At 39.0% G+C, this 21,839-nt stretch overlaps 1 protein-coding gene across 1 annotated transcript in view; it reads right to left on the bottom strand.

Annotated features, from left to right (window-relative positions):
- AMPH (amphiphysin) overlaps nt 1–21,839 on the bottom strand; it is a 123,520-nt gene that overhangs the window by 17,633 nt on the left and 84,048 nt on the right. Inside the window, exons 9-18 of the mRNA XM_066323100.1 lie at nt 21,403–21,485; nt 17,729–17,867; nt 16,071–16,199; nt 11,169–11,276; nt 8,461–8,484; nt 7,168–7,191; nt 6,385–6,885; nt 4,505–4,543; nt 3,037–3,087; nt 893–1,009 (exon numbers count right to left, since the gene is read on the bottom strand). Coding sequence (XP_066179197.1) covers nt 893–1,009; nt 3,037–3,087; nt 4,505–4,543; nt 6,385–6,885; nt 7,168–7,191; nt 8,461–8,484; nt 11,169–11,276; nt 16,071–16,199; nt 17,729–17,867; nt 21,403–21,485 — 1,215 coding nt within the window. The remainder of the gene's footprint in view (nt 1–892; nt 1,010–3,036; nt 3,088–4,504; nt 4,544–6,384; nt 6,886–7,167; nt 7,192–8,460; nt 8,485–11,168; nt 11,277–16,070; nt 16,200–17,728; nt 17,868–21,402; nt 21,486–21,839) is intronic.

Genomic DNA, 21,839 nt, shown 5'->3' with positions numbered 1-21,839 from the left:
ATCTTCCACCAGCTTCTGTGGCAGAAGAACCAACCCACAAAACAACCCCTTTTTTCCATCTAGTTTTTCAGTGGTAATCTTCATATTCTACCAGCAACTTGTTAGAGCCTTTTAACATGTTATTGTCTTGAGGAAAACATGAAAGATGTCGACTACAAAAACAGATGCAGTTTTCCTACAGAGTTTCTTAGCCTGTGGGTATCATCCACCACCAAGACCTTCTGATAATAGTGTGTAGGAGAGGAACTTCAATTAGATAAAAAACTGAGCTAGCTGTATAAAAAAGGATGCTAGTCAGCAGATAAAACCCATGCTTATTGTCTCAGATTACCTCTTAATTTGCAGTGATATTGGATGCCCTGCTTTTTTCATGCAGAGCTATAACTTCTTCCTTATTTCCTGAATGCTGACATGTAAAAAGTCTCCAAACTGGTGTTTGGTGTTCCCTCTTTGGCTCACAACTGGCGTCTAAAACTGTGAGCCTTGTAGACCTATTACAATAACTTTTTTTCTGGAATTTTCATGCTCTAGTAAGGACCATACAAGATATTGACTTAGTGCTTGAAATGAAATGAGAAAACTGAAAATAACATAATTTAAAAATGGCACTAATTCTTTCCCCCTCTGAAGTTCATCTGGCATCAAACAATTTGTGAAACCACAACCACTCAGCCAAACTTCAGTCTAAGATGCCAAAAGTAAGATGAATGACATTTTAGGGCTGAAAGGAGAATGTGCTGGAAAGGCATGCTGTCACACAACCCGGCATCGGAGAAACTAGCCATGGAGGATGACAGTGGAAAGGATGGCTGAAATGCAGCAAGCACATTTACCATAACAAAAGGTGGCTCTGATGAGGCCTAGGGGATGGAATGGAGGACAGATCACTCACCACAGCCTGCTCTGCTGGCTCAGCAGGGGCAGCCTCCTTTTCCACAACAGCAGGAGCAGCAGCAGCAGGTGTTTCCTCAGCCTTAGATTCCCCAGGTGGAGTTTCTTCAGCCTCATTCTTTTGTTATTGTTTTTTAAGTAGATAGTGAAAAAATTGTTGAAGAGCATAAGATGTGGGGGATGAAGAGGGAAAAAGGGAACAGTGCCTGGCACAGCGTTGCTTCAGGCTCAGTCTTGCCAGGCTTTGTCCCCAGTAAAAGACAGCATGCAAAGGGCATTTTCATCATCAATGTCCACTATGCAAAATGAGCCAGTACTACATGCCTCCCTCACAAGTAAAGGAAGCATAGCTTTCCTGAGTTATAGTGAGAGCTAATGGAAGTGGGGGGAAAGCACTCAGTCTGCTAAAAAATGCTCCAGAAACTGCTGGCAAGGCCAGAAATTGAAACTGGCACTCATGTGTATCAACCCTAGTCTTCCAATGTAAGTTTTAAAAATTACCTCCTCCTCCCTGGTTCTGTCTGTTCTCAGACAATATAGTGCCTCCTCCATTGAGGGAAGAAGTAATGAACAGAGAGTGAGACTCAAACAGTTTTCACATGCACAAACTGATTGAATTCTAGCAATGAATTTGAGCAATCATCCCTGGTTTCTCATTAAAATGCATTCCCTCTTGAGCTCTTAATCACCTACAAGGCACCCATTTATCAACCTACTATTGGGATTTCCACCCTTTTAAATTCTGGCCTCAGCTTGTTTTCCAACAAGAGGATCTATGAAATATCACCAGCCCTGCAACACATTCAGTCTTGTGGCAAAATAGCTCACAGCAGAAGTGCAATCTCCAACGGAGACATTACTCTGCAAATACATGCACATAACAAGGGAGAGCTCCAAGCTCTGCTCAGCATATTCGATTTATAAAGATGGCTGACTCAACCAGATAGAATAAACCAAATAAATTAATTTGCCACTAATAAATTGCTCAGCATAATATGAAGCTCAAAAGCAATTGCTTTGCAGTTGTTAATAGGTTGCTGGCCAGCATGTGATATCTCCTGTGATCAAGAGACAGCTTCTATGAAATTCTTTAAGATACTAAGACCACCTTCTCCTGATATTTTTCAGGAAAAAAAACCCCATAGCCTCTCAATTCTTTGCTCATATTTTCTTTAAGCAGGCTGATTTTTAATGAGGTACAGAGAAGTTTGCCTATGCAAGACCTTCGGGATTTGGCACAGCATTAAGCAGCATACACTCATTGTATATTATACCATACTGTGCAAAAATTTCTCTGTGCAGTATATTAATGACAACTCTAGAGAATTTCATAAGAAGAAATAGGACTGAAATGAGAAACAAAACTAATGAGTTTCCTGAGGTTTAATGCTGGAAGATTATTTCAGACTTCAACACAATCTGCTTTATGTTATTTGTGATTTTATGTGCTTCAAGTCACTTGTTGAAAAGCATACTTCAGATGAGATACCACATTGTAGCTGCAAGTAAAAATACTCTCACAATATTCAGTAACCATCAGGGGCACAAACATGACATTATATAGCATTAAATATCACCCTGCTATTAAGTAACTATAGCATTCACCCAGCAATGCTGTTATTCTGATCCTTGCTCCAGGCTAAGCAAAGACTGTAAGAGGAGCTAAGAAACTGCCCAGGTATGGTCACGTCCAAAGAGACTGTGCCCTCCTTAGAAGTAGACTGTGCCTACTATTAATATGGTGGTGAGTAGATAAAATTACAGCAATTTTGGAGATATGTAACAGCCATCACATACTATCATGTCCTTGCTGTACGCTACACCATAGTACTCATTCTAGTAATTTCTTAAATGCAATAAAAACAGTTTGACTACGCCTTTATAAAATAAACACACCTTGCAATATTGGGGTTTTTTTCTTTTGCTCTTTGCTATTCTTGTGAAAGGTTTTTCAGTGACTATGGATTTACAACTACAATTATATCACCCACCAACTCTTCCAAATGGAAGAATTGCATAGTGTGGTGTGATTTAAAGGATGGGAAACAAAACAAAACAAAACAAAGTGAAAATATTATTGAACAAAGGAAAAACCGTACCCTTTTTGACATGACATTTTAAAAGGAACCAAAAGCCACCACTTACCAAAGGCTCTGCCACATTCTCATTTGATTGCACTGCAAATGCAGAGATATCCTAGATAGAGAAATTAAAAAAAAAATGTAAAAATATTTGAGACAGGATATTTGCAGGCATCCATCAAAAACCTCATTTTTATTCAGGTAAAGTCACTAAGTACATTCACATAGAAGAAGATGGCAAATGCAACTTAACTAAAAATTATTTTTTATATTTATTTAGATTATCTGAGTACTATTAATATTAAAACCATTGTTTTTTCAGTTTTACATTCAATGTTTCTAAACCAATATTTTTCACCTCACTAAAGGTAGTGAATACATGTGATTCACACCCTTCATTGAATACATGTGATTCACAAGGACTTTGTTTAAGGTGCAATGCACTTCTAAGTTGTGGAACTCCAAATCCTTTTTGCAGACTATACATGGCTGTGCCTGGAGAGTATACCAGCTCTAAGCTACTTTCTTCTTGATCATGGGGTTTAATTTGAGTGATAACTACAGTAATTACAAATCCAAAATTTTACCTGCATTAAGAAAGTAGAAAAATGGAGATGTTTTCCAATATCTCACCCATTCAGAACCAATTCATCTGCAAAACACTGCTGGGCCAAATTATTCTTCTACCACAGAGGAGACAGAAAAAACTTATTTTCTCCAGATAAACATTTGGCCTTAATTATTAGAGCCTTTTTCTTTTCCCCTTCCATCTGGATCCTCTACTAAACTAAACAAAACTGGAGCAGAACAGTGAATCATGTGAAGATTCATTTTCATCCTTGTAGAAGCTGGACCTTTTTGGGTACTTTTAAAATTTGGTGTACAGTGTGTGCTGTGGTTGAGCCAGTCTCTAAGAGAACACTGGAAAATAATAAGGCCCCAGATTATCCACCTGAAATTTGGGATCTTGTCACAGCCCTGGAATCTGAAAGCATAAAAATGGTGTCTTTACATGCTGTATCTCTGTGGTGCATACCACAGACTCACCATCAGCACCACAGCAGATAAATAATTTAGGTTAAACTTTGAGAGTAAAATATAGCATAACTGAAAATGAAGAAAAAATAAAACTCACTACATATTTATACACAGAGTTACTGAAAATGGGTGAAACTAAAAACGTGCTTTACAGGATTTTGGGATTGTGAGGAAAATAATCCACAAAAGAGTACAGTAAAAAAGCTAGGCCAGCCATTTTAGGAGGAAATAGCTGTCCCATTAAGGTAGTCAGATTTTTACTAGTCACATTTTTACTAGGTAGTCAGACTCAGTCAGCCAAGGGTCCTAAGGGTATTAGAATCTTTCTAACAACATCTAAGAATTTCTGACAACACACAAGGTCTGGATTTGAGACAATATGATGCTGCTATGCAGCTTCTCTGTAGAACAGTTTTTCTGAATTTGTATAGCCAGTTCTAATGCCTTCCTAATAGCACAGAAAAAAATTACCTCAAAACCTGTTTATTTCTTACCTGTCCAAATCCATTAAATGCTATGGTGGAGGTGGATGCCTAAGTAGAAGTGAAGACCAGAACAAATTATCATTTGTTTACTAAATCCATACATGAGTCAAAACACTTTTATTTGCAAAATAAAAATGTAGGCCAGACATTAAAAAAAGGAAAAAAGAGAAAAAAAGAGAGAGAAAAAATAATAAAATGACGAATAAGGCAGCAAGAAATTTTACAACAGTGCTATTTGATAACAGACATCACAGGCTTAAAGAAAATGACAAAAAGAAAAAGCAGAGTACCTTAAATATTTTTAAAAACCAATAATTTAAAAAAGACCAGGTGCATTTAAAGATCTACAGATAAAACACAAAAGCTGCCAGACCCAATGCGTTTTCACAGTTCAACGCTTCATTCATAATTTTGAAATGTATTTCTGGCAGCCTGCTTGAAGGGCTGAACAGCACCACACCATGAAGAGTTGCATGGCAATTTTTCAAAAAAATAATAGCATGGACTTAGGAAGGGCAGTAAGAAACACACAAATGGAATGTTTTTAAATAACAAGATTATGCATGGCCTAAGGAACTCTTTTTCTAGACTAGGCTACACACTGGGGTAGGTACCTCTTCTTTATCAGCCTCAATTTCCTGGTACAACAATCCATATCTCCGGTTAGCAATTTCATCTTCAGATAAATCTGAGTTGTTGGTCTCATTGTCTTTAGGACTAGTTGAACTCTCGGTGCTAGCATTTCTGGAATTTCCCATTTGAAACAGAGACAAGGGTCTAGATGTCTCCTTGCTCAGGCCAGGATTGCTAATGCCTGCCTGCTCCCCAGGCAAACCTTGTTTTACTGGTGTCTCCTGAATTATGTGGCTTGTGATTCCACCTACTTCCCCCCAGTTGTTATCAGTAGTTCCTAGGTCTTCTGTAGACCATTTACTACTAATGCCAAACCAAACATTTTCCATGTTACCTTCCTCTGAGTTTTGCTGCTTGGGGAAAAAGGGCCAATTATCCAGTCCATTGGCTTGGTTATCTGACAGACTAGAAAAACCCCAGGAATCATTAGTAACTGTTGGATCCCAGTTTGCCAGCCAAGGCTCTGTTTCCAAGGCTTCAGGAACACCACTGCTAATCACTTCAGTGACTGCTGTTGCTGTCCTACCTGTCACTTGGTCATCTGCATCATCTAGGTAAGGATTATCACAGCTTGTGCTAGCAGCATTAGCTGCCTTGGGCAGCAATGCCCCCTGTTTTTCAGCAGCAGCTTGACCTTTAGTTCCAGTACTACCATTTGAGAGGTGGCTGATGCTATTATCTTCCGTTCCTTTACCAGACTCTTCTGCACTGAATAATTCAGCATCACACAGATCACTTCCAGTATCTGAAGAGTACTTTCCTGTGTGGTCAGTTATCTCTAGGTCAACATGTGCCCTCATGTTTATACACTCCATGGATGTACTCTGTCCAGTACCACTGTCAGTTTGGTCTAAAGCCTCAAGTGTATTTTCATGGTCCTCATCCCAGATACCAAGGACTCTCTCAGGTTCAGTGCTTTCTGTAGTCTTACAGTTGTACACCACTATTTTGTCCCCATATTCCAGCCCTGTGCTTAACAACTGTGTTTCTTTATCGGTCTCCTCAACGAGATTGACCTGTTTGAATTCTTCTTCTGTAGAGTTTTCTAGGTTAGCACCACTAGCTCTCCCAGTATCCCCATAATTATCTTCAAACTCATGTAAATTTTCTACCTCTGTGCTGACTAAAATTTCAAGATCTGATTTGGCTAAATCCTTATGAAATTCTGCCTCACTGTTTCCTTTGGTTGTTTCACAACCTTGCTCTTCCAGTTCCTCTGTATCTTCTACCTCCTTGTAGTTAGCTCCAGTCTCTACCTTTTTACTTGGCTTGACACCTGCCCACTCGTCTTCCTCAAGTTCTTCCTCTGCCTTTTGCACATCACATGGGAGAGGTTCATCCAACAAGCTATCAGTTCCCAGGATGGGTGTCTCAAAACTGGTTATGTTCTCTAAAGGCTGATTGGTCACCACATCTTCCCACGTGACATTTTTGGCATCCAACTGGTCCTCCAGTGAAGTCCTCTGGTTTTCGCTTACAGAAGCTGACCCTGGTGCAGCATCCTCCTGCTCACCTACTGCAGGCCAAACACTAGCAGGCAGAGTACCTGTGGATTCACTTGAGGTTTGCTCTGCCCTGGGGAAAAGCAAAGAACTGCCTGCAGTAATTTCCTGGCTGATACTGGGTGTGCTAACATCTAGGCCCCAGTTGAGTGAACCTAGATCAGTTTGAGATCTGTTAGTATCTTCTGCTGACCCACTGTTTGGGGTTTCCTCCATGATCAGGTTACACAGGGAAAGACTTTTTGAAGAATCAGGCTTTAAGCAGACAGAAAAGCAAAGAAAAAACACAAGATGAAAAAGATAAAGGTGGACTTGATGAAAAAACACAAAATTTATATTTTACAAGAGCAATTTTAATCTAAAGAATGAAGTGACTAAAGCAATTTAAGGAAAAGCTATGGATTTGCAACATCTAAAGGCAATAAATTCTAATGCAAAGAGCAGCACTGATACACAAAACCAGGAAACTATGTATTACACCACAGTGATTTAAGAACTCTCTAGATTGGCTGCAATTTTGGGGGGAGGTTTGCTTACCGGCTGCACCAATTCGCTGCTTGTCTGTACAGAATGAAGCCATACACATAAAACACAGAAAAGAAGAACATGATGTACTTTGATACAGCAGCAGTTCATTAATTATCAGCTCTCTAACCAGCTGCAGATACCAAACTGGGCGGGGGGTGGGGGGGAAGGAGCTGTGGCTTGCTCTTTCCTGCCACTCCACCCAAGACTTATTCCAGGCCTGTGAATTTTAAACCTCTGAATTACATTATAAAAAAAAAGTTCTTTATGTATGTTGAATATTGATCACCTCTTGCTTTCCCCTGTGAGTCACTGACATTTTTATTTCAAATGTTTAGCTGTGCAATACACTGGCATTTTTAAAAAATAGAGCAAAGATGAAAATAATTATAATACAGAATACATACATAACATTAAAAAACTATAAATAAAACTGTGCAAAAAGAAGTCATTGATAAAGCTATCTAATCTAAGTTTAAAGCAATACATTGTCACCATTTCTGGGTCATTTTACCTAGCTATTTGCAGCCTTGAAATTTTGGCTAGCCTACATACATGACTGTTTTTATCAAGCTTTATTTAACCTCACTCAATATAAGGAGATAAGCATTTAATATACATCGTATGTGGCATGTGTTCACAAAACTGTGCTGCAAATCTGAATACATGACAAGCATTCACAGATTTCTGTGCTGACTGAAGATACAAAAGGTCAAACATGAACATATCAGGGTCCATGTCAAGTCAACCCAGCTAACTCCATTACATACAGTCAAAAGAAAGCTCACAAAAATGGGTTGTTTAATTCCTGCAGATCATTTTATCTGATTTGGCAACAGGAGGAAGAAGGAAGGATTCATGCAGTTTCCTACAGTAGCAGGTTTTTTGTGAGTAACTCCAGTTCACTGTCTTGCCCACAAAGACAAGCTAAATTCTGTCTTTACACCTAATTTTGAGAAAATGGCTGTCCATTTGGTTAATGGACACCTTCAGATATTTAAAACAAGTGACTTACATCCATTACTATCTTCTAATAGCTGCACTTCAGGCATATTAAAAGCAACACAGCTGCAGTGCTTGTGGATCTTTTAGCCTAGATTTCTGAAATAATTTAAGTCTTGTAGGCTAACCAATAGATGTTTTTTGTTGTTGTTTTTAGTTTTAAAAGATACTCAGTGGTCTCATATACTTGAAAGAGTTTTTCATGGTCTGTGAATTCTTTACCTCGGCTTTTGGTTAAAGAATTGTATTTAAGTTGTTACAAAATCACAGGCACAGAAATACAATTATGTATGTCAAGCTTACCGTCCATAGATCCCATGGCAATGTCTGAAAAAAGTAGTGGAAAAAAGAGCTTGTCAGAAAAATACCATTCCCTGTACTGTATGTCCAACATGCTACATAACAATGTTCATTCAATAAAACAAGAGAACTTATTTATATGCATACTTACAGTACACACATATTTTATATGTTAGCGCATGCGCATATCTGTGTGTATGTATCTGTATGTATCTGCATCTATGTGTATGCATAATACTTCTGGTTATAAAGGATGGGCAGTATACAATACATGGTGGTATTTCCCACTTCCAAGTAGGTGTTGCTTTACAGCAAACTCAACTTGCTGTGTGCATGACTAATGGTCAGATTCTGAGCTGATGACTGAATGACTTTCAACAGGTAAATGAAACTCTGCAAGCTGTCAGCTTTAAAGAGCTTACAAAGTTGGGTTTTTCTAGCCAGTTAAAAATGACACAGCTATCCACTGAGAATAAATGGCTTTCTCACAACACTCACACTAGAAAGGAAAATGGCATACTGTTTGGAAAAGGAAATAAGAAAGTTGACCAATATTTTCTTTTTCTTGTCCAGTCTGTTAATAAATGTTAGTGACCTCTCAACAGAGGAGCTAAAATAGACAAATGAAAGAAAAGCAGCAGACTTCATACCAAATATTTATAGCCCATCACATGAGACAGAACTCTGCTGGTTCATATCAAAACACAAGAAAACCTGGCTGGTTTAGAAAGATCCCTTCTAACACAGCCACAGAAACAGAAAAGCAGTTGAGGACGGACAGACCAGGGCTCACATGCTGTGGTTGAATCACCCTGGCAGAGCAGTGGGGGGAGGTAATTAATTAAATTAACAATAGACAAGTCATGCCAGGCTTTCCAAGGCATCACACACAGATGACTACTCCTGTCTTCACATCTTCACAAACTTAAGCTGTTTGCTGAATGGAAAATATCCATGACTGAGGCAAAACTACACAGATACAGAAACACCACTTAAGGCTCTCTTCTTAATCTCCCTGCAGGCACAGGGCTCTGCAGCCACAGGTTTCATTCTCTCTATACTGGCATAGTAATGACCCTGTCAACTCCAGTGACACCAAGACCCAGACTGCAGGGCTGTCTTCCCTTCTCAAATTACAGTGTTCTGACTCATTCACATGCTCCTGTAGATGTGGACCATCCTTTCTCATATGCTTTTGTTCTGCAGAAAGATGAAAGAAGTGAGTAAAGGGGCTCAGTGAATGCCTCCTGTGCCCCTAGATGAAAAGTTACGATGTACTTTTCTACATAGAATTATATTTTGGGTTTCATGGCATAGTTGAATATAAAATAACTGTTTTTCACTAAAGTAATAAATTTTTCTACAATCTATACAATATAATGTCAAAACAAATGTGTTCTGTCATAAAAGTTAAGTATCTTGTTTAATGATCCCACTGTTCTAATCAGCATTACAAAAAAAAAGCTGAAAAAGTAGTAAGCAAAGTTACACTGAGTGTTTTCTGTCACTGCTGAACGCTATGGAATTACATTTGCCTTCCCCTTCCTTTTCTCTGTTTAGAGGGAGGAAAAACTAATAAAATGCACAAAGCTTCTGCTAGAATGGAACACTTCTTGTAGGAAATCTCAATGAGAAAATTCAGCTAACGTTCAGAGTGCTGACAGCGCATAATTTTTCTGACAGCACGTATCCTGTCAGAGACCACTACAGATCTCATTACATAACTAGGGCTCCACACTGAAAAAGAAATTAATTAACTGAGGAAGACATCAGCAGAGAATCAGGACCATCTCAGCCTTAAAGCTTCTTGTCTTCCCACTCCTTTCCCAGTGCTGCCTTTCTGAACAGCTGATTAGTCTTCTCATGTCTCACTGAACAAGCCAGATTAATGATAGGTCTTACTAACAGTGTATTAACATCGCTTCTTTGTGTACAAGACCAGGATACAGACATGCTGGCAAAGAGATCTTCCCTACTTTCATACCTGCCTTCTCAGTAGTAAGGGTGAATTCTGGATTTTAAAATAGCATGTCCTGTAGGATAAGCCAATGAATATCAGCAACTTGATATATTAGCCCTTTTTAATTTTTTATTTTTTTAATATATTGCAGCAAAAAACTACCATTACAAATATTACTATTGAATGTAGACTTTCGGTAATACAACATTCTACAAGAAAACACACTATTCCATACTCGTAATTTTCCTTGAGATTAGGTCTAAAGTAGATTAGTAGCAAAATCACTCAGATCATACCACTGCTTGATACAGAAACTCCATCATAGTAAAGCAACTGTATGCTGATTCCATGAGACCTAGGTCCCCTAAGGCAACTTTCCAGACATGAAGAATCAAAGTCAGGTCAGAAAAGTTGTCAGAAAAACAAGCACTAGAGAATAATAAAATTTACACTAAGAGTTTTTCTAAAAATGGAAAACAACAGCATGCTAAAGTCAAGGCCAAGGTACCAGCAACAATTCTCATCTGCAGACATCTCCTTTTAGCACCTAACAACTTCCTCTCCTTCCAGTACATCATCAAGTACAGGGTTACTGAGGCAGAATATACCAGGCTGACTTGTGCTTCTCAGGAAGATAAAGTTTATCAGGAAGATAAAGACACTTCTTATTAATACATGAGACAAACCTTTTCTACCAAACACAGTACATGGCATTCATATGCTTTGCCTATGTGTGGAGGCAAAGCGATACCTGAGACATGGGTGAATGACTAACTCCTGTTGATACAGCTTCTGGCTTGAAAGGGTCAAAATCCAAATCCAGTAATGATTCCTCTTTCTTAGCTTCAGGTACTTCATTCTGTTAGAAGAGAAATATAACTCTTAAAAATCTTATCTTTTAAAAGCTGTCCTGGGCAGTAAAATATTAAAATAATCAAGAAAAAAACCCCAAACACCCCATAGATTTACTAGCTGTGGTGCACACCAGAAGGAGAGGAAGCTCTGAAGATTTTCCTGAGCTTTACTCTAAGTTTTATTTTTATGAGATTCACTCTTATGATGTTTTTGGTTTCTCTGTGTTACACTTCTGTCTTTTCAGGCTAAGCAGTCACAGCCCTTCAGAAAAAGTGTTGAGTGTACACCACTTGAGAGGGAAAGCCCTTCTAAAGTGCTTTGAGACAGACAGCAAAGTCAAAAATTACATAAACAGCATCCAATGTCCATACATTCTAGTAAGTTTAACCTCTCCCCAAAAACAAACATTAGTAAAAAAGCCAATACAGAAGGATCTAAATGCATTTGAATAAAGTTTTAATTCTGAACATGTATACCAATTTACAATTAATGTTGTCTTGAGCTCTAAACTTTAGGAAACATCTGATAGTAAGGCACTGGAACAGGCTGCCCAGAGAAGCTACAGATGTTCCATCCCTAAAAGTGTTCAAAGCCAGGTTGGATGGGGCTTTGAGCAGCCTGGTCTAGTGAGAGCTGTTCCTGTGCATGGCGGCGGTGGGGGTGAACTAGATGATCTTTAAGGTCTCTTTCAATCAAAACCATTTTATGATTCTATGATATGCTCTTGTTAAACTGGATTTCATGGTAGAGCCTTTTTGGTTGGCAATTAATAAATTAGCCAAGGCCTCTGAGGTCACTATAAAAATATATACACCTATTTATGTTCAAGGGGCTACAGGTCTGTTCTGCTGTAAAATAACTGAAAAAACAATTAGTCTGCTTCAACATAAAATACTAATTAGTGTGAAACTGCAGCTAAAATTTAATTATTATTAATTATAAATATTCTAGGCAAGCACCTTGGTCTTACAAGGCTAGTACTGCCTACAACTAGTGGTTCAGAGAGAAGCTTGTACAACAGGGCAAGTCTACCACAATACAGCAGGTATAAACTCAGCAAAACCACGAGACAATAATAATGATGATGACAATGATAGTAAAATAAATGAGCAAAGACTTTCTATTAATAAAACATTTAGAAGTATAAACCTTCCAAATTAGTGTTACTATTGGTAAATAGACATTCAAACTTAGGTGATTAATAGCTTCCATTATGCCACAAAACACCTTAACTCTCTGTGTCACCTGCAACCATGGTCAAAATAGCTCCCCAGCTCACGTGTTAGGAATGACAGACCTAGAACTCTTCAGTCCATAAGAGGTGTGCTAGGGGTGATGTGAGAAAGGACTATACTAGTGTGAGTGGCACAGGGGTTTGGCTGCTCCCTGATTCTTCTACAGCAGAAAGGCAGTTGGTAGCAAAGTTGATGGGGGCAAATGTGAAATAAACAAGTGATGCTGCTCCGTGTGGCCTAGGGTCCTGGGAACCTCCTTGGCTTCAGGTAGTGAATGTGAAAAACATACAAATGCTGAAAGACAATAAATTTGTGGCAAAGTAGTCTGTTGAGGCTTACTAAATAGCTAGACATCATGTTGAGGAAGCCCTAGAGCAGCAAATGACTGGAGGCTGAGAGACTGTAGTAGAAGGGGGTGTCAGGAGTACCAACTTTGCTTGCCTTAATTTATCTTCTTCCTTTATCTCCTTCCTTCTGCAGCACTAGTGATGACAGATAACTGGTCTGACACACTGAAGCCAGTGTTACAGTCTCACACTTTAAAAAGTCAAACCTACTATTCCCACTAGTAACTAACATTACATTCATGCTCTCATGCCTTCCATCGAGTGTATTTGAATTTCATCATGTATATTATTGAGGCATTAATACTCATATGGTCATACAACTTGATGAAACAGCATTTGCTGGCATATAATCAGAATTGGATGGAGACATAAAAGATAACTACCGTTCACTGAGGCTTGAGAATGAAGTTGCTGCCTTTGAGGACTGAATCAAATGAGCAGGAGGCTCACTTAGGCCATGAGTGATGACAGCTAAGGTATTGGAAGTGATAGGGTACTGATTACTGATAGCGGAAGTTATCATGTACCCATGACCCTTGGACCAAAATGAAGAGAACACTCAACTTTAGTGACAAAGGCCCAAATAAACATACAAGTACCTAAGATACCACATTACAGGGAGATGCATGATTTACAGGAACCTCAGGAAATCCCTCAATAAGGGAAAAAGCTGTGACAAGAAGGTCTGTCAAATATCCTGTATTTATTCCACCACAGCATGATGAAACATGAATAAATTAAATATTTGAAAGAGGCAGGTGTAGCAGAAGCAAGGCTGTACCTCTCAGAGGTATGTACAAGGAATGAAGAAGGCACAAGAAACCTTCAAAAACTACCAGAACTGGTACCCTCTCTCTGTACACAGTCTATACAAGTCTTAAAATAGCTTTAGCAGTTATGGAGCATTCACTGTAGAGCTTTCAGGCACACTCAGACAAACTATGTATCTGTAGAGGGGATATAAAGGCCTACAAAGCCCAAGGTAGAAACTGGGCACTGGGGAGAAATGTGAAGTGAAGAAAAGGAGAAATAAAGTGAGGAACACACATTTCTGAATGATCCTTCCATCTAGTCACTTAGATATTTCATCTTCTCACCTCCTTTAACTAGGCAGTAATTAAATCCATTTTTGACAGTGAATAACCTGGATGTGTGAGACAATTTGTTGAATCAGTGCACAAATATTCAACAGCACAAATATTCAAGTAAAGCTGTTTTTTAGCATCTTGAACTAATGCAGCAAATGCATCAGTACTGCTTGGTAAAGAAGGAGGAACAACAACAATTACAGGATATTCATGTTTCAGGAAGCAAAAGTGTTTGGCATGATTGTAATCCTTTCCAAAACACTGTATTAAAGCAGCAAAGCTCTACTCATGAGAATGTTTGCTTTGTGCCTCTGCATGAGCAGTGTCTGGGACACCAGTGATGGTCCCTTGAGAAGTCCTGTACCATTGGCAGGCTCCGCAGGCTTAATAGCTTTCTCCATACTGCTAAACAAGGGCTTTGGGAGTATAGGAGAAGCCATAAACACCAAGGGGAATATTTCCTGTGGATTTCATGCTATATATTTTCCTTAACTGGTTCACAAACATGAAGATAAAAAACCTATACATCACATTGTTTGTACAGATTGTACAAGACATACATACTCAGAGATCTCAGACACAGTAAGGATGCTTTAGTGATAGGGGTGGGTTTTATGGAGGGAGAAGTGCAGATGATTGATGAGAAGGTGGTCAGGAAACAGCTTAGGATAGTCCCTGGTCATTGTCTGTGGAGGAGGGAAGGACATAAATCACTCACTAAAGGGAGATCCATTTTCCTTGAAAGACAAGGAAAAGAATTCAGTTCTCAGAAGCATGCCCACTTTTATTATGCCATTCCATTTCTAGGCCAATCTCTCATAGAAAGGTTATAAGGATTCTGGAAATGTGACTCACACTAATTTAAAGCCTTGTTCTGGTGTCATCTCTTAATGGAAAAGCAAACTAGCTCAATTTCTGCTTCCCTGGATGGCCTGAGTATGCCTGTTAGTTGGATACAGTATTTAATGCAAGGGGCCATATCTAGCACAGCTTACACCAACTCTTAACAGGGATTTCAAGGCTCATGCTCCTTGAGTATTTAATTCCTATGAAGGTAGGGTACAGTGATGCAACACACCTGCCATCTCCCTTCAGAAAGAGTGCTTACCAGCAGCTGCATTCTGGGAGTAGAAGTAATTCTTTACTTACATGGAGACTTAACCATAAATAAATCTTTTCCAAATAGATCCCTATACACTACAATGCCTGTTTCTCCCTACCACAAGAAAACAGAGCATCACATGCTCAAATTGTATAAAATACATTTTTCATTGCTGTGCCTTCATTCTCCTGTGTTGTCAAATTAATTAGAACAAAACCAGTAATTCAAATGAAAACAGAAATTCGTAAATACAAGCTTCAGATCTCCATATTTCTCTCCAATCTATCAGATGCAGGCCCAGATTTCAGAGTTGTAATTACCATGAAAGAAAGGGTCCATTATTGGACAAAACCGGCAATCACTATAAATATGTAAGAGCTGAATAACTGAATACAAATTTTATGGACTTATTTTGCACAATTCTGGCTTTTATGTTTATTATATGCAACTTCTAAAAATATCATAATAATAAGATAAAATTAATTTTGATCCTTTGTCTGCTGTGCAGGCAAAGCCAAGTGAATGAATCATCTAGCTGAAGCAGTCTTTTATACCTGTAAAAATCAGACAAGATCTATTTTTAAAAAATCAGAAAGAAGGAATACTTTTCATGGTTTTGATGAAAGAAACAGAAGTAATGAAGGATCTCTGTAAAGTTCCACTTGGGATGCTTAGCATTCAAAAAAACGCATCTTAGATCAACTCTCAGCTAGTAATGCAACCTGGATGCATTTAAATCTCAAACATGACTGTATCACAGTATTTTCAGTCAGACCTCTCAGTAAATTGCTCTTTTTTTCAATATGTTAGCAGTCTTAGCCCTTTTGAGTGATTATGTGTGACCTGTTCAAAGGCAAAATACCATATGTATAATTCTTTCAAGACAACAGAAAGTGGTAATTGTGCCTCTGCCTTCTACCTGCACCCTCCTCCTCCCTCCCCACGAAAATCAGCCCCAGGGGCACTATCTTGGAGTACTGAGGGTGATTACATGGTTTGACCTCTAAACAATTCACTGAAGCTTACCTGTGATGGGGTTGTCACATTGATTTCTGGGACAAAGTTGTCGTCAAATAAGTTAATTATGTTCTCTTGTTGCAACTCCTTCGTGGGTGTGAGTTTAGGCAGTGGTGGGACTGGCGGACCTTTTCTCAGCTAGGCAGACAGCAAAAATGTCACAGAGTAGTTCAGGGATAAAATAAAATCTTTAAGCTAGGTCTAAACAAATTGTCTAAGGTTTTTACTTTGGCTGCTTCACCCAAAATAAGCCATGGGAATAAACCACGTATTGAAAGGAACTGTTTAGCTGTTCACCACCAAATGCCTTAAAATAAACCTCATGGGAAGAGAAAAACAACCCTATGTTTCAAAGTCATTAAAACTCAAGGTTTCAGATTTGATACAAAGGCAACCCTTGATTGTATTTTTTCTGCTGTGATAGGCACACAGTGCAAGATACTAGCTCCTCTATATAGCCATTGGTTGGAAGGGTGATACTGCACAGAAAAAATGCCTCTGCAGCTTTTTGGTTTCTTAAGTTCATTTGTGTTTAGCTTTGGGATTTTGGCCCTGCCCATCTGTTGCTAGCCTCAGAGTGTACTTAATGCTAAGAGCATATCATTCCAGGAACTATAGCTCTTCAAAGGTGCTTCATTTACTATATTCCTCCTCCTCTCCAGCAATTCACATAACTATGACAAACTTAACTGTTTGGAATAATACCAAATAGTATTGCTTAATTTTTAAATCTAACAAAACCCCAAGAAGATAAATACACAAAAAAAGATCCTCAGGTGGTATAGTGATGTTTCGTGCCATTTGTACCAGTGAGGCTGAATCCTACTCAGGCAGTGAGTTCTCAGATTTTGGGAGACCAGAGAAAATAAGCATGCTCGCTAGATACAAAATTAATTTTCTTCTGATATGCAGACAGCATAGAAACAGCAATCAGCACAGAAGCTATCCCAATTCCAAAAGATCCATAACATCAACACAAGACTTTGATATGCATGTGAAGTATCATATACAACTCACGCTACAAATGGAACTGATGGATGAACTGATGAATAAAATAAATTATTTTACCAATACCTGGAGAATACCAATACCAATACAATGGAGAATAGAAATCGGTTACAACAGTGTTAAACTTCCCAACCAGTGTTCAAAGCAACCAATAAGACTTTAATTATCAGTAATTAGCAGAGCAGTAGTTCAGCTAGCTTTATTTTTCATTGTTTTAGAGACTGGCCAGACCACTAATACTCACTGGCTAATTCTACCCAGGGTAAGCATAAATTTGAAGATGAATGAAGAGCAGATATATATAACGTACTTGTAATTCACAAGGAGGTTTTAGAAATAGGCTTTCCAAACTATCACTGCTGGTAAATGGGACCTTAGAGACAATGCAACTTTTTAAAGAAGTGTTTTGCTTTGTCACTGCAAGTCCCAACAATCCACCAGGCACATAAAATTTTCTTCATTCCCCTAATATAAAAAACATTTCCTCTTCATGTTGTGACACAGGGATGAACAACTGATGAACACAACAGATTGCAACAGAACCAGTGGCTTCCCTCCCATTACTCCGTTATAGCCTAGATGAAAAATCCACCACATACATCATCTCAGTTACCTTTCACTGCACAACAGGTCAATCTCTCTGCTAGGTATCTCCTTACCTGTGTGGGTGACTTAGGCCGGGCTGGTGCTGGAGATGCTGGTGCCAGCATATGATTGGGACTAGCAGTAGGGCTGGGTAGGGGAGAGACCTCCTCTGGTGGTGACGGTGTTTTTGCAAAGCGGAGTGGACCTGAATCACTGGACAAAAGCAAAGGAATGGCAAGGACATATATATCTTGCTGACTTATTACCTTGAAAATCTGATGCAACATTTGAACTGCATCCCTGATGTAATGTCAGTGACCACAAAAGAGAGCACACACTGGAGATGAACGGAGCCATTATATAGCGACTAAAACTAAAATTGCAATTAAAGACTAAAAGTGCAATTAAAATTCAGTATCAAAGGAAGTTTTAATTTTGAATGATCTTGATTTTTGGAACATTTGTTTACCTGATCATTGTAACCTGAAGAAAACAGAGTACCTGCATTTTTTCAGATTCTGTACTTGAAATACAATTTCACTTATAAATTTATAACTATCATAAAATGTGAAATGGATTTACTGTCTTCATTTCACATGCTTCTTGGAATAAAAGACTAAAGATAAAAACACCCACAGGAAGGCATCACAACTAATAATGCAAGTAATTTTAAAAACTCAGCAACTTCAGAAAGGTTTCAATAAAACAAAACAGTCAAGATTATTATAAAGTTAGAAAATAATATTTAGAAGGACAAATCACAAAAATTATAAACAAGCAGCAGCCTAGTGACTTCAAGAGAGCTCTGCTGATACTAAGAAAAGATCTGATGAAGTCGTAGAAAGCATCTGCCCTTCTCATGAAAGTACCTGGTGCAAACACGGAGAAAATACTCAGCCACCTAGATACGCCGAAAGCTTACAGTGAGGGAGGCTATGAACTACAGAACTCAACAATCACAGTACTCAGTAAGAGCAACTCCTACACATTCTCAGGGAGAGCGGAAGCACTACCTGATTGAGACCACAGCATTAACATAATGCTAATGCTAACACAAGAAAAACTGTTCTTTGGAAGGACAAACTTAGCTCGCACTCACCACCTCTTTCTGTGGAAATATCAAAAGAGAAAAAATAAGCAGTCATTAAGAAAATTATGTTCCTAGTACAATATTTGCCTTCAGGATAGAGTATTCAGTAGCATACAAGTTTTTAAGAAGTTTCTTTTTATTCAGTTCTTTAAAAGAAAGGCTAGATACTGTACTTGTCTAGTATTAACTTCTTATCCATCTAAAATGGAAAGCTGTTTTATCTCATGAAGAACCATTTTTAAGTCTTTTAGAATATCATCACTAGTAAGGCAAGTCAAAATCTATCCAGATTTTCACACAAGGCTCTGCAAACAGCACAGCAAAAGACAGTAACAAAGTAACTGAAAAAATGGATTTTTAGAAATCTTTTTCAAAGTAAGTTAACACTACATTAATGACATCTAGTAATTTGCAGCCAAAATAATTTTTCTTTTTTCTCTCAATGATGGAATGAGTAATTCAGTGGGAACATGTGCATGTTGGACATGGTCTAAATGACACAGGCAGAAAAAATACCTGCTGTTTACAAAAAATTCTCTAAATCTTCCAACACATTATTTTACATTGCATAAAAGTATTCTACAAATCCTTTACAGAAACATAATCCAGTTTGTGAATCCATCCTAAATGGGCCAAAGTTAAGAGCTCCAAAGGGAATATGTAATATACAAGCATGATTATCACTAAAATAATCTAAAACACAAATTCTAGTGATGTCCTTATAAGATAATTCTGAATTTTGCATTACGTCAGAAGTTTCATTTCATTCTTTGTTCTTCTGAAGTGAGATGAAAACAAATGTAGGAATATCTGCCGTATTTTTGAGGCAGATATTAGGTTCTTTAGTCAGTCTTAATTGTTGCTAATCTATCTCCATCTTGGGGACAAATTAGCAGTAGCTACGTGAGAAACAAATTTATTTTTTATTAATGCGTCAAAACTATCCGGCTCTTGTGCGATAAACCGATTTTCTGACATTGGGTGGTAAATTTCTCCATGGGCTGAGCCCTAACACGCAGCACGTGCAGAAGGCGGCTGGCACACATCAGGGGGTGGAGACCGCTGATAGTATAGCCCCTAAGCAGGCAACCCTTTGGAGAACAGAGACTTCGCCGGGCAGACAACTCCCACACTGCGCTGAAAGAGACTCCCTCTGCAGGCGGGGAAGCGCCTGCTGCCCAAGTAAAAAAATTCCCCTGGCTAGCCAATGGTCGTCCTCAAAGGAGCGGAGTATGGGGGCTGCCTGAGCACATCAAAGCATTTAATCGCGGCTCAGCTGCTCCCCGCTGTCTCAGTTTCTCGGCCGGAGGGTTTGTCTGGAGGCTTGGCTCGGTCGGGCCCCGGCTCGCCCGCTCTCTGCGGTCCTGCGTCTCCCATGACCGTCTGTCCCGCCCACACCGGCTCCGTGTGCCCCGCCCACACCGGCTCCGTCTGCCCCGCCCACACCGGCTCCGTCTGCCCCGCCCATACCGACCCCGCCCACACAAGCTCCGCCCACCCCTCAGCGTCCCCGCAGCAGCCGCCCCGCCCCCCCGACGGCGAGCTCCCGCGAGAGCTGCGCAGCTCCGCCGGCAGGGGGCGCACGCATCACCCGCCCATGGATGCCGGCGGCGCGCCCGGGATTCGGGATGTCACGTTCTGACCCTCGCCTCCTTTCTCTCCCTCCGTCTTCCTTTTCCCTTCTCTGCTTAACTTTCTATTCCTCTGCAGCAGGGACACATATACTTCTTTATCAATAAATAGTTCTCAGATATAATATTTGCCTTTTCGTCCTTGATTTTGTCCAAGAAATCTATTAAAAAGAATCCCCGGCAGGTTCCCGTAGAGTGTAAAAAGCTGTAACATTGTTCGGATTGCTTATGACTAGTTGGGAGTCAATGGAAATTCAGGCTTTATATATTAACTGTAAATATCACTGTGTCTTGGTAAATCTTACATTTCAACCTTTTCTGCACATCAGTGTTAGAAATAAAATTATGGCAGAAAGGCTACATTTTTTGAAAGCAAAAAATCAGAAATACCATACTGGCATCCACTGACCTTAAGAAAACACCATCTGATTTTCAACACCTTTTGGTTTTGTGCTTTAAAACAAGATTTCACTTGAAGGTCTTTAAAAATATGGTGTTTTATGACATTATCTTTATTTAAGCTTTTCTGCTTTTATGATGCACCCTTAGATCTTTACTTTTCCCCTTAAGTAGAAGAGATAAAAGCTGACAAAGGCTGGGATTCTCATCTAATAATCGGAGCTAAAAACATATCTCAATATTTCAAGGCTTTAAACAAATTATGAGAGTTAGCAACATTGCTGTAAACTAAGCATCTAAGAATAAATGAACTTAGGGTTAGTGCAAAGCTTAAGTTAGTGCACTTAGTGCAAATTGATATGTCTACAATGAACTTGGCTAAATTAAAACAGCCTTCATTCTTTTTCTGTTTAGGAAAGGACTTCCTAGAAAAATAGTCAGTGAAGAAGGAAGCTTTCTATCTTTACTTCCTGTTGAGAACTTCATTCCAGATACCTGCATCTACCATCCTGAACAAATAATACCATTTTGTGCAGCAATCACTACACATGGTGTAGGTGATTACTACACATGCTGAAACCTGCAAAGTCTACATCAATGTAATTCATTAAAAAGGCAATAAATTCACCTTGGTGCCCCTTGAATGGTGAAGGCCTTGTCTGCATGCTGATCCCCCAGCTTTGTCATCACTTCATATAGTTTGTGACATAACTGTGAAAAGAAAAGAGTTGCCTGAGTTTATGTGAACAACTATAGTCATGATTAAAAATGTAGGCGATAAATCTGGTCTGATAAATACCTTGATAACTTTATGTTACAGTATAAAACCTTGCAAAAACTTTCAGTGCCATATATAGCAGAAGTCTAAACAGAAATCCATCAAAACCCATAGAAACAAAGATAATAGCAGTTCTTCAAAAACATGAGCCAGTTTTTAGAGAAAAAGTTCATAAGTGTGACTGACTGCTAGTGTGAGCTCTGATGAAGGAGGTTATCTGAAGTTTGAAGCAACATGGGCAGCCAAGAAGATCAATGTTTTCTCCTGAAAAATCTAATCCAAATTTT

This window comes from Sylvia atricapilla, chromosome 1 (genome assembly GCF_009819655.1).
Source record: "Sylvia atricapilla isolate bSylAtr1 chromosome 1, bSylAtr1.pri, whole genome shotgun sequence".
Taxonomy (NCBI): Eukaryota; Metazoa; Chordata; class Aves; order Passeriformes; family Sylviidae; genus Sylvia; species Sylvia atricapilla.
Note: the sequence above shows the minus strand (reverse complement) of the source record. Positions and strands in the feature narration are given on the sequence as shown.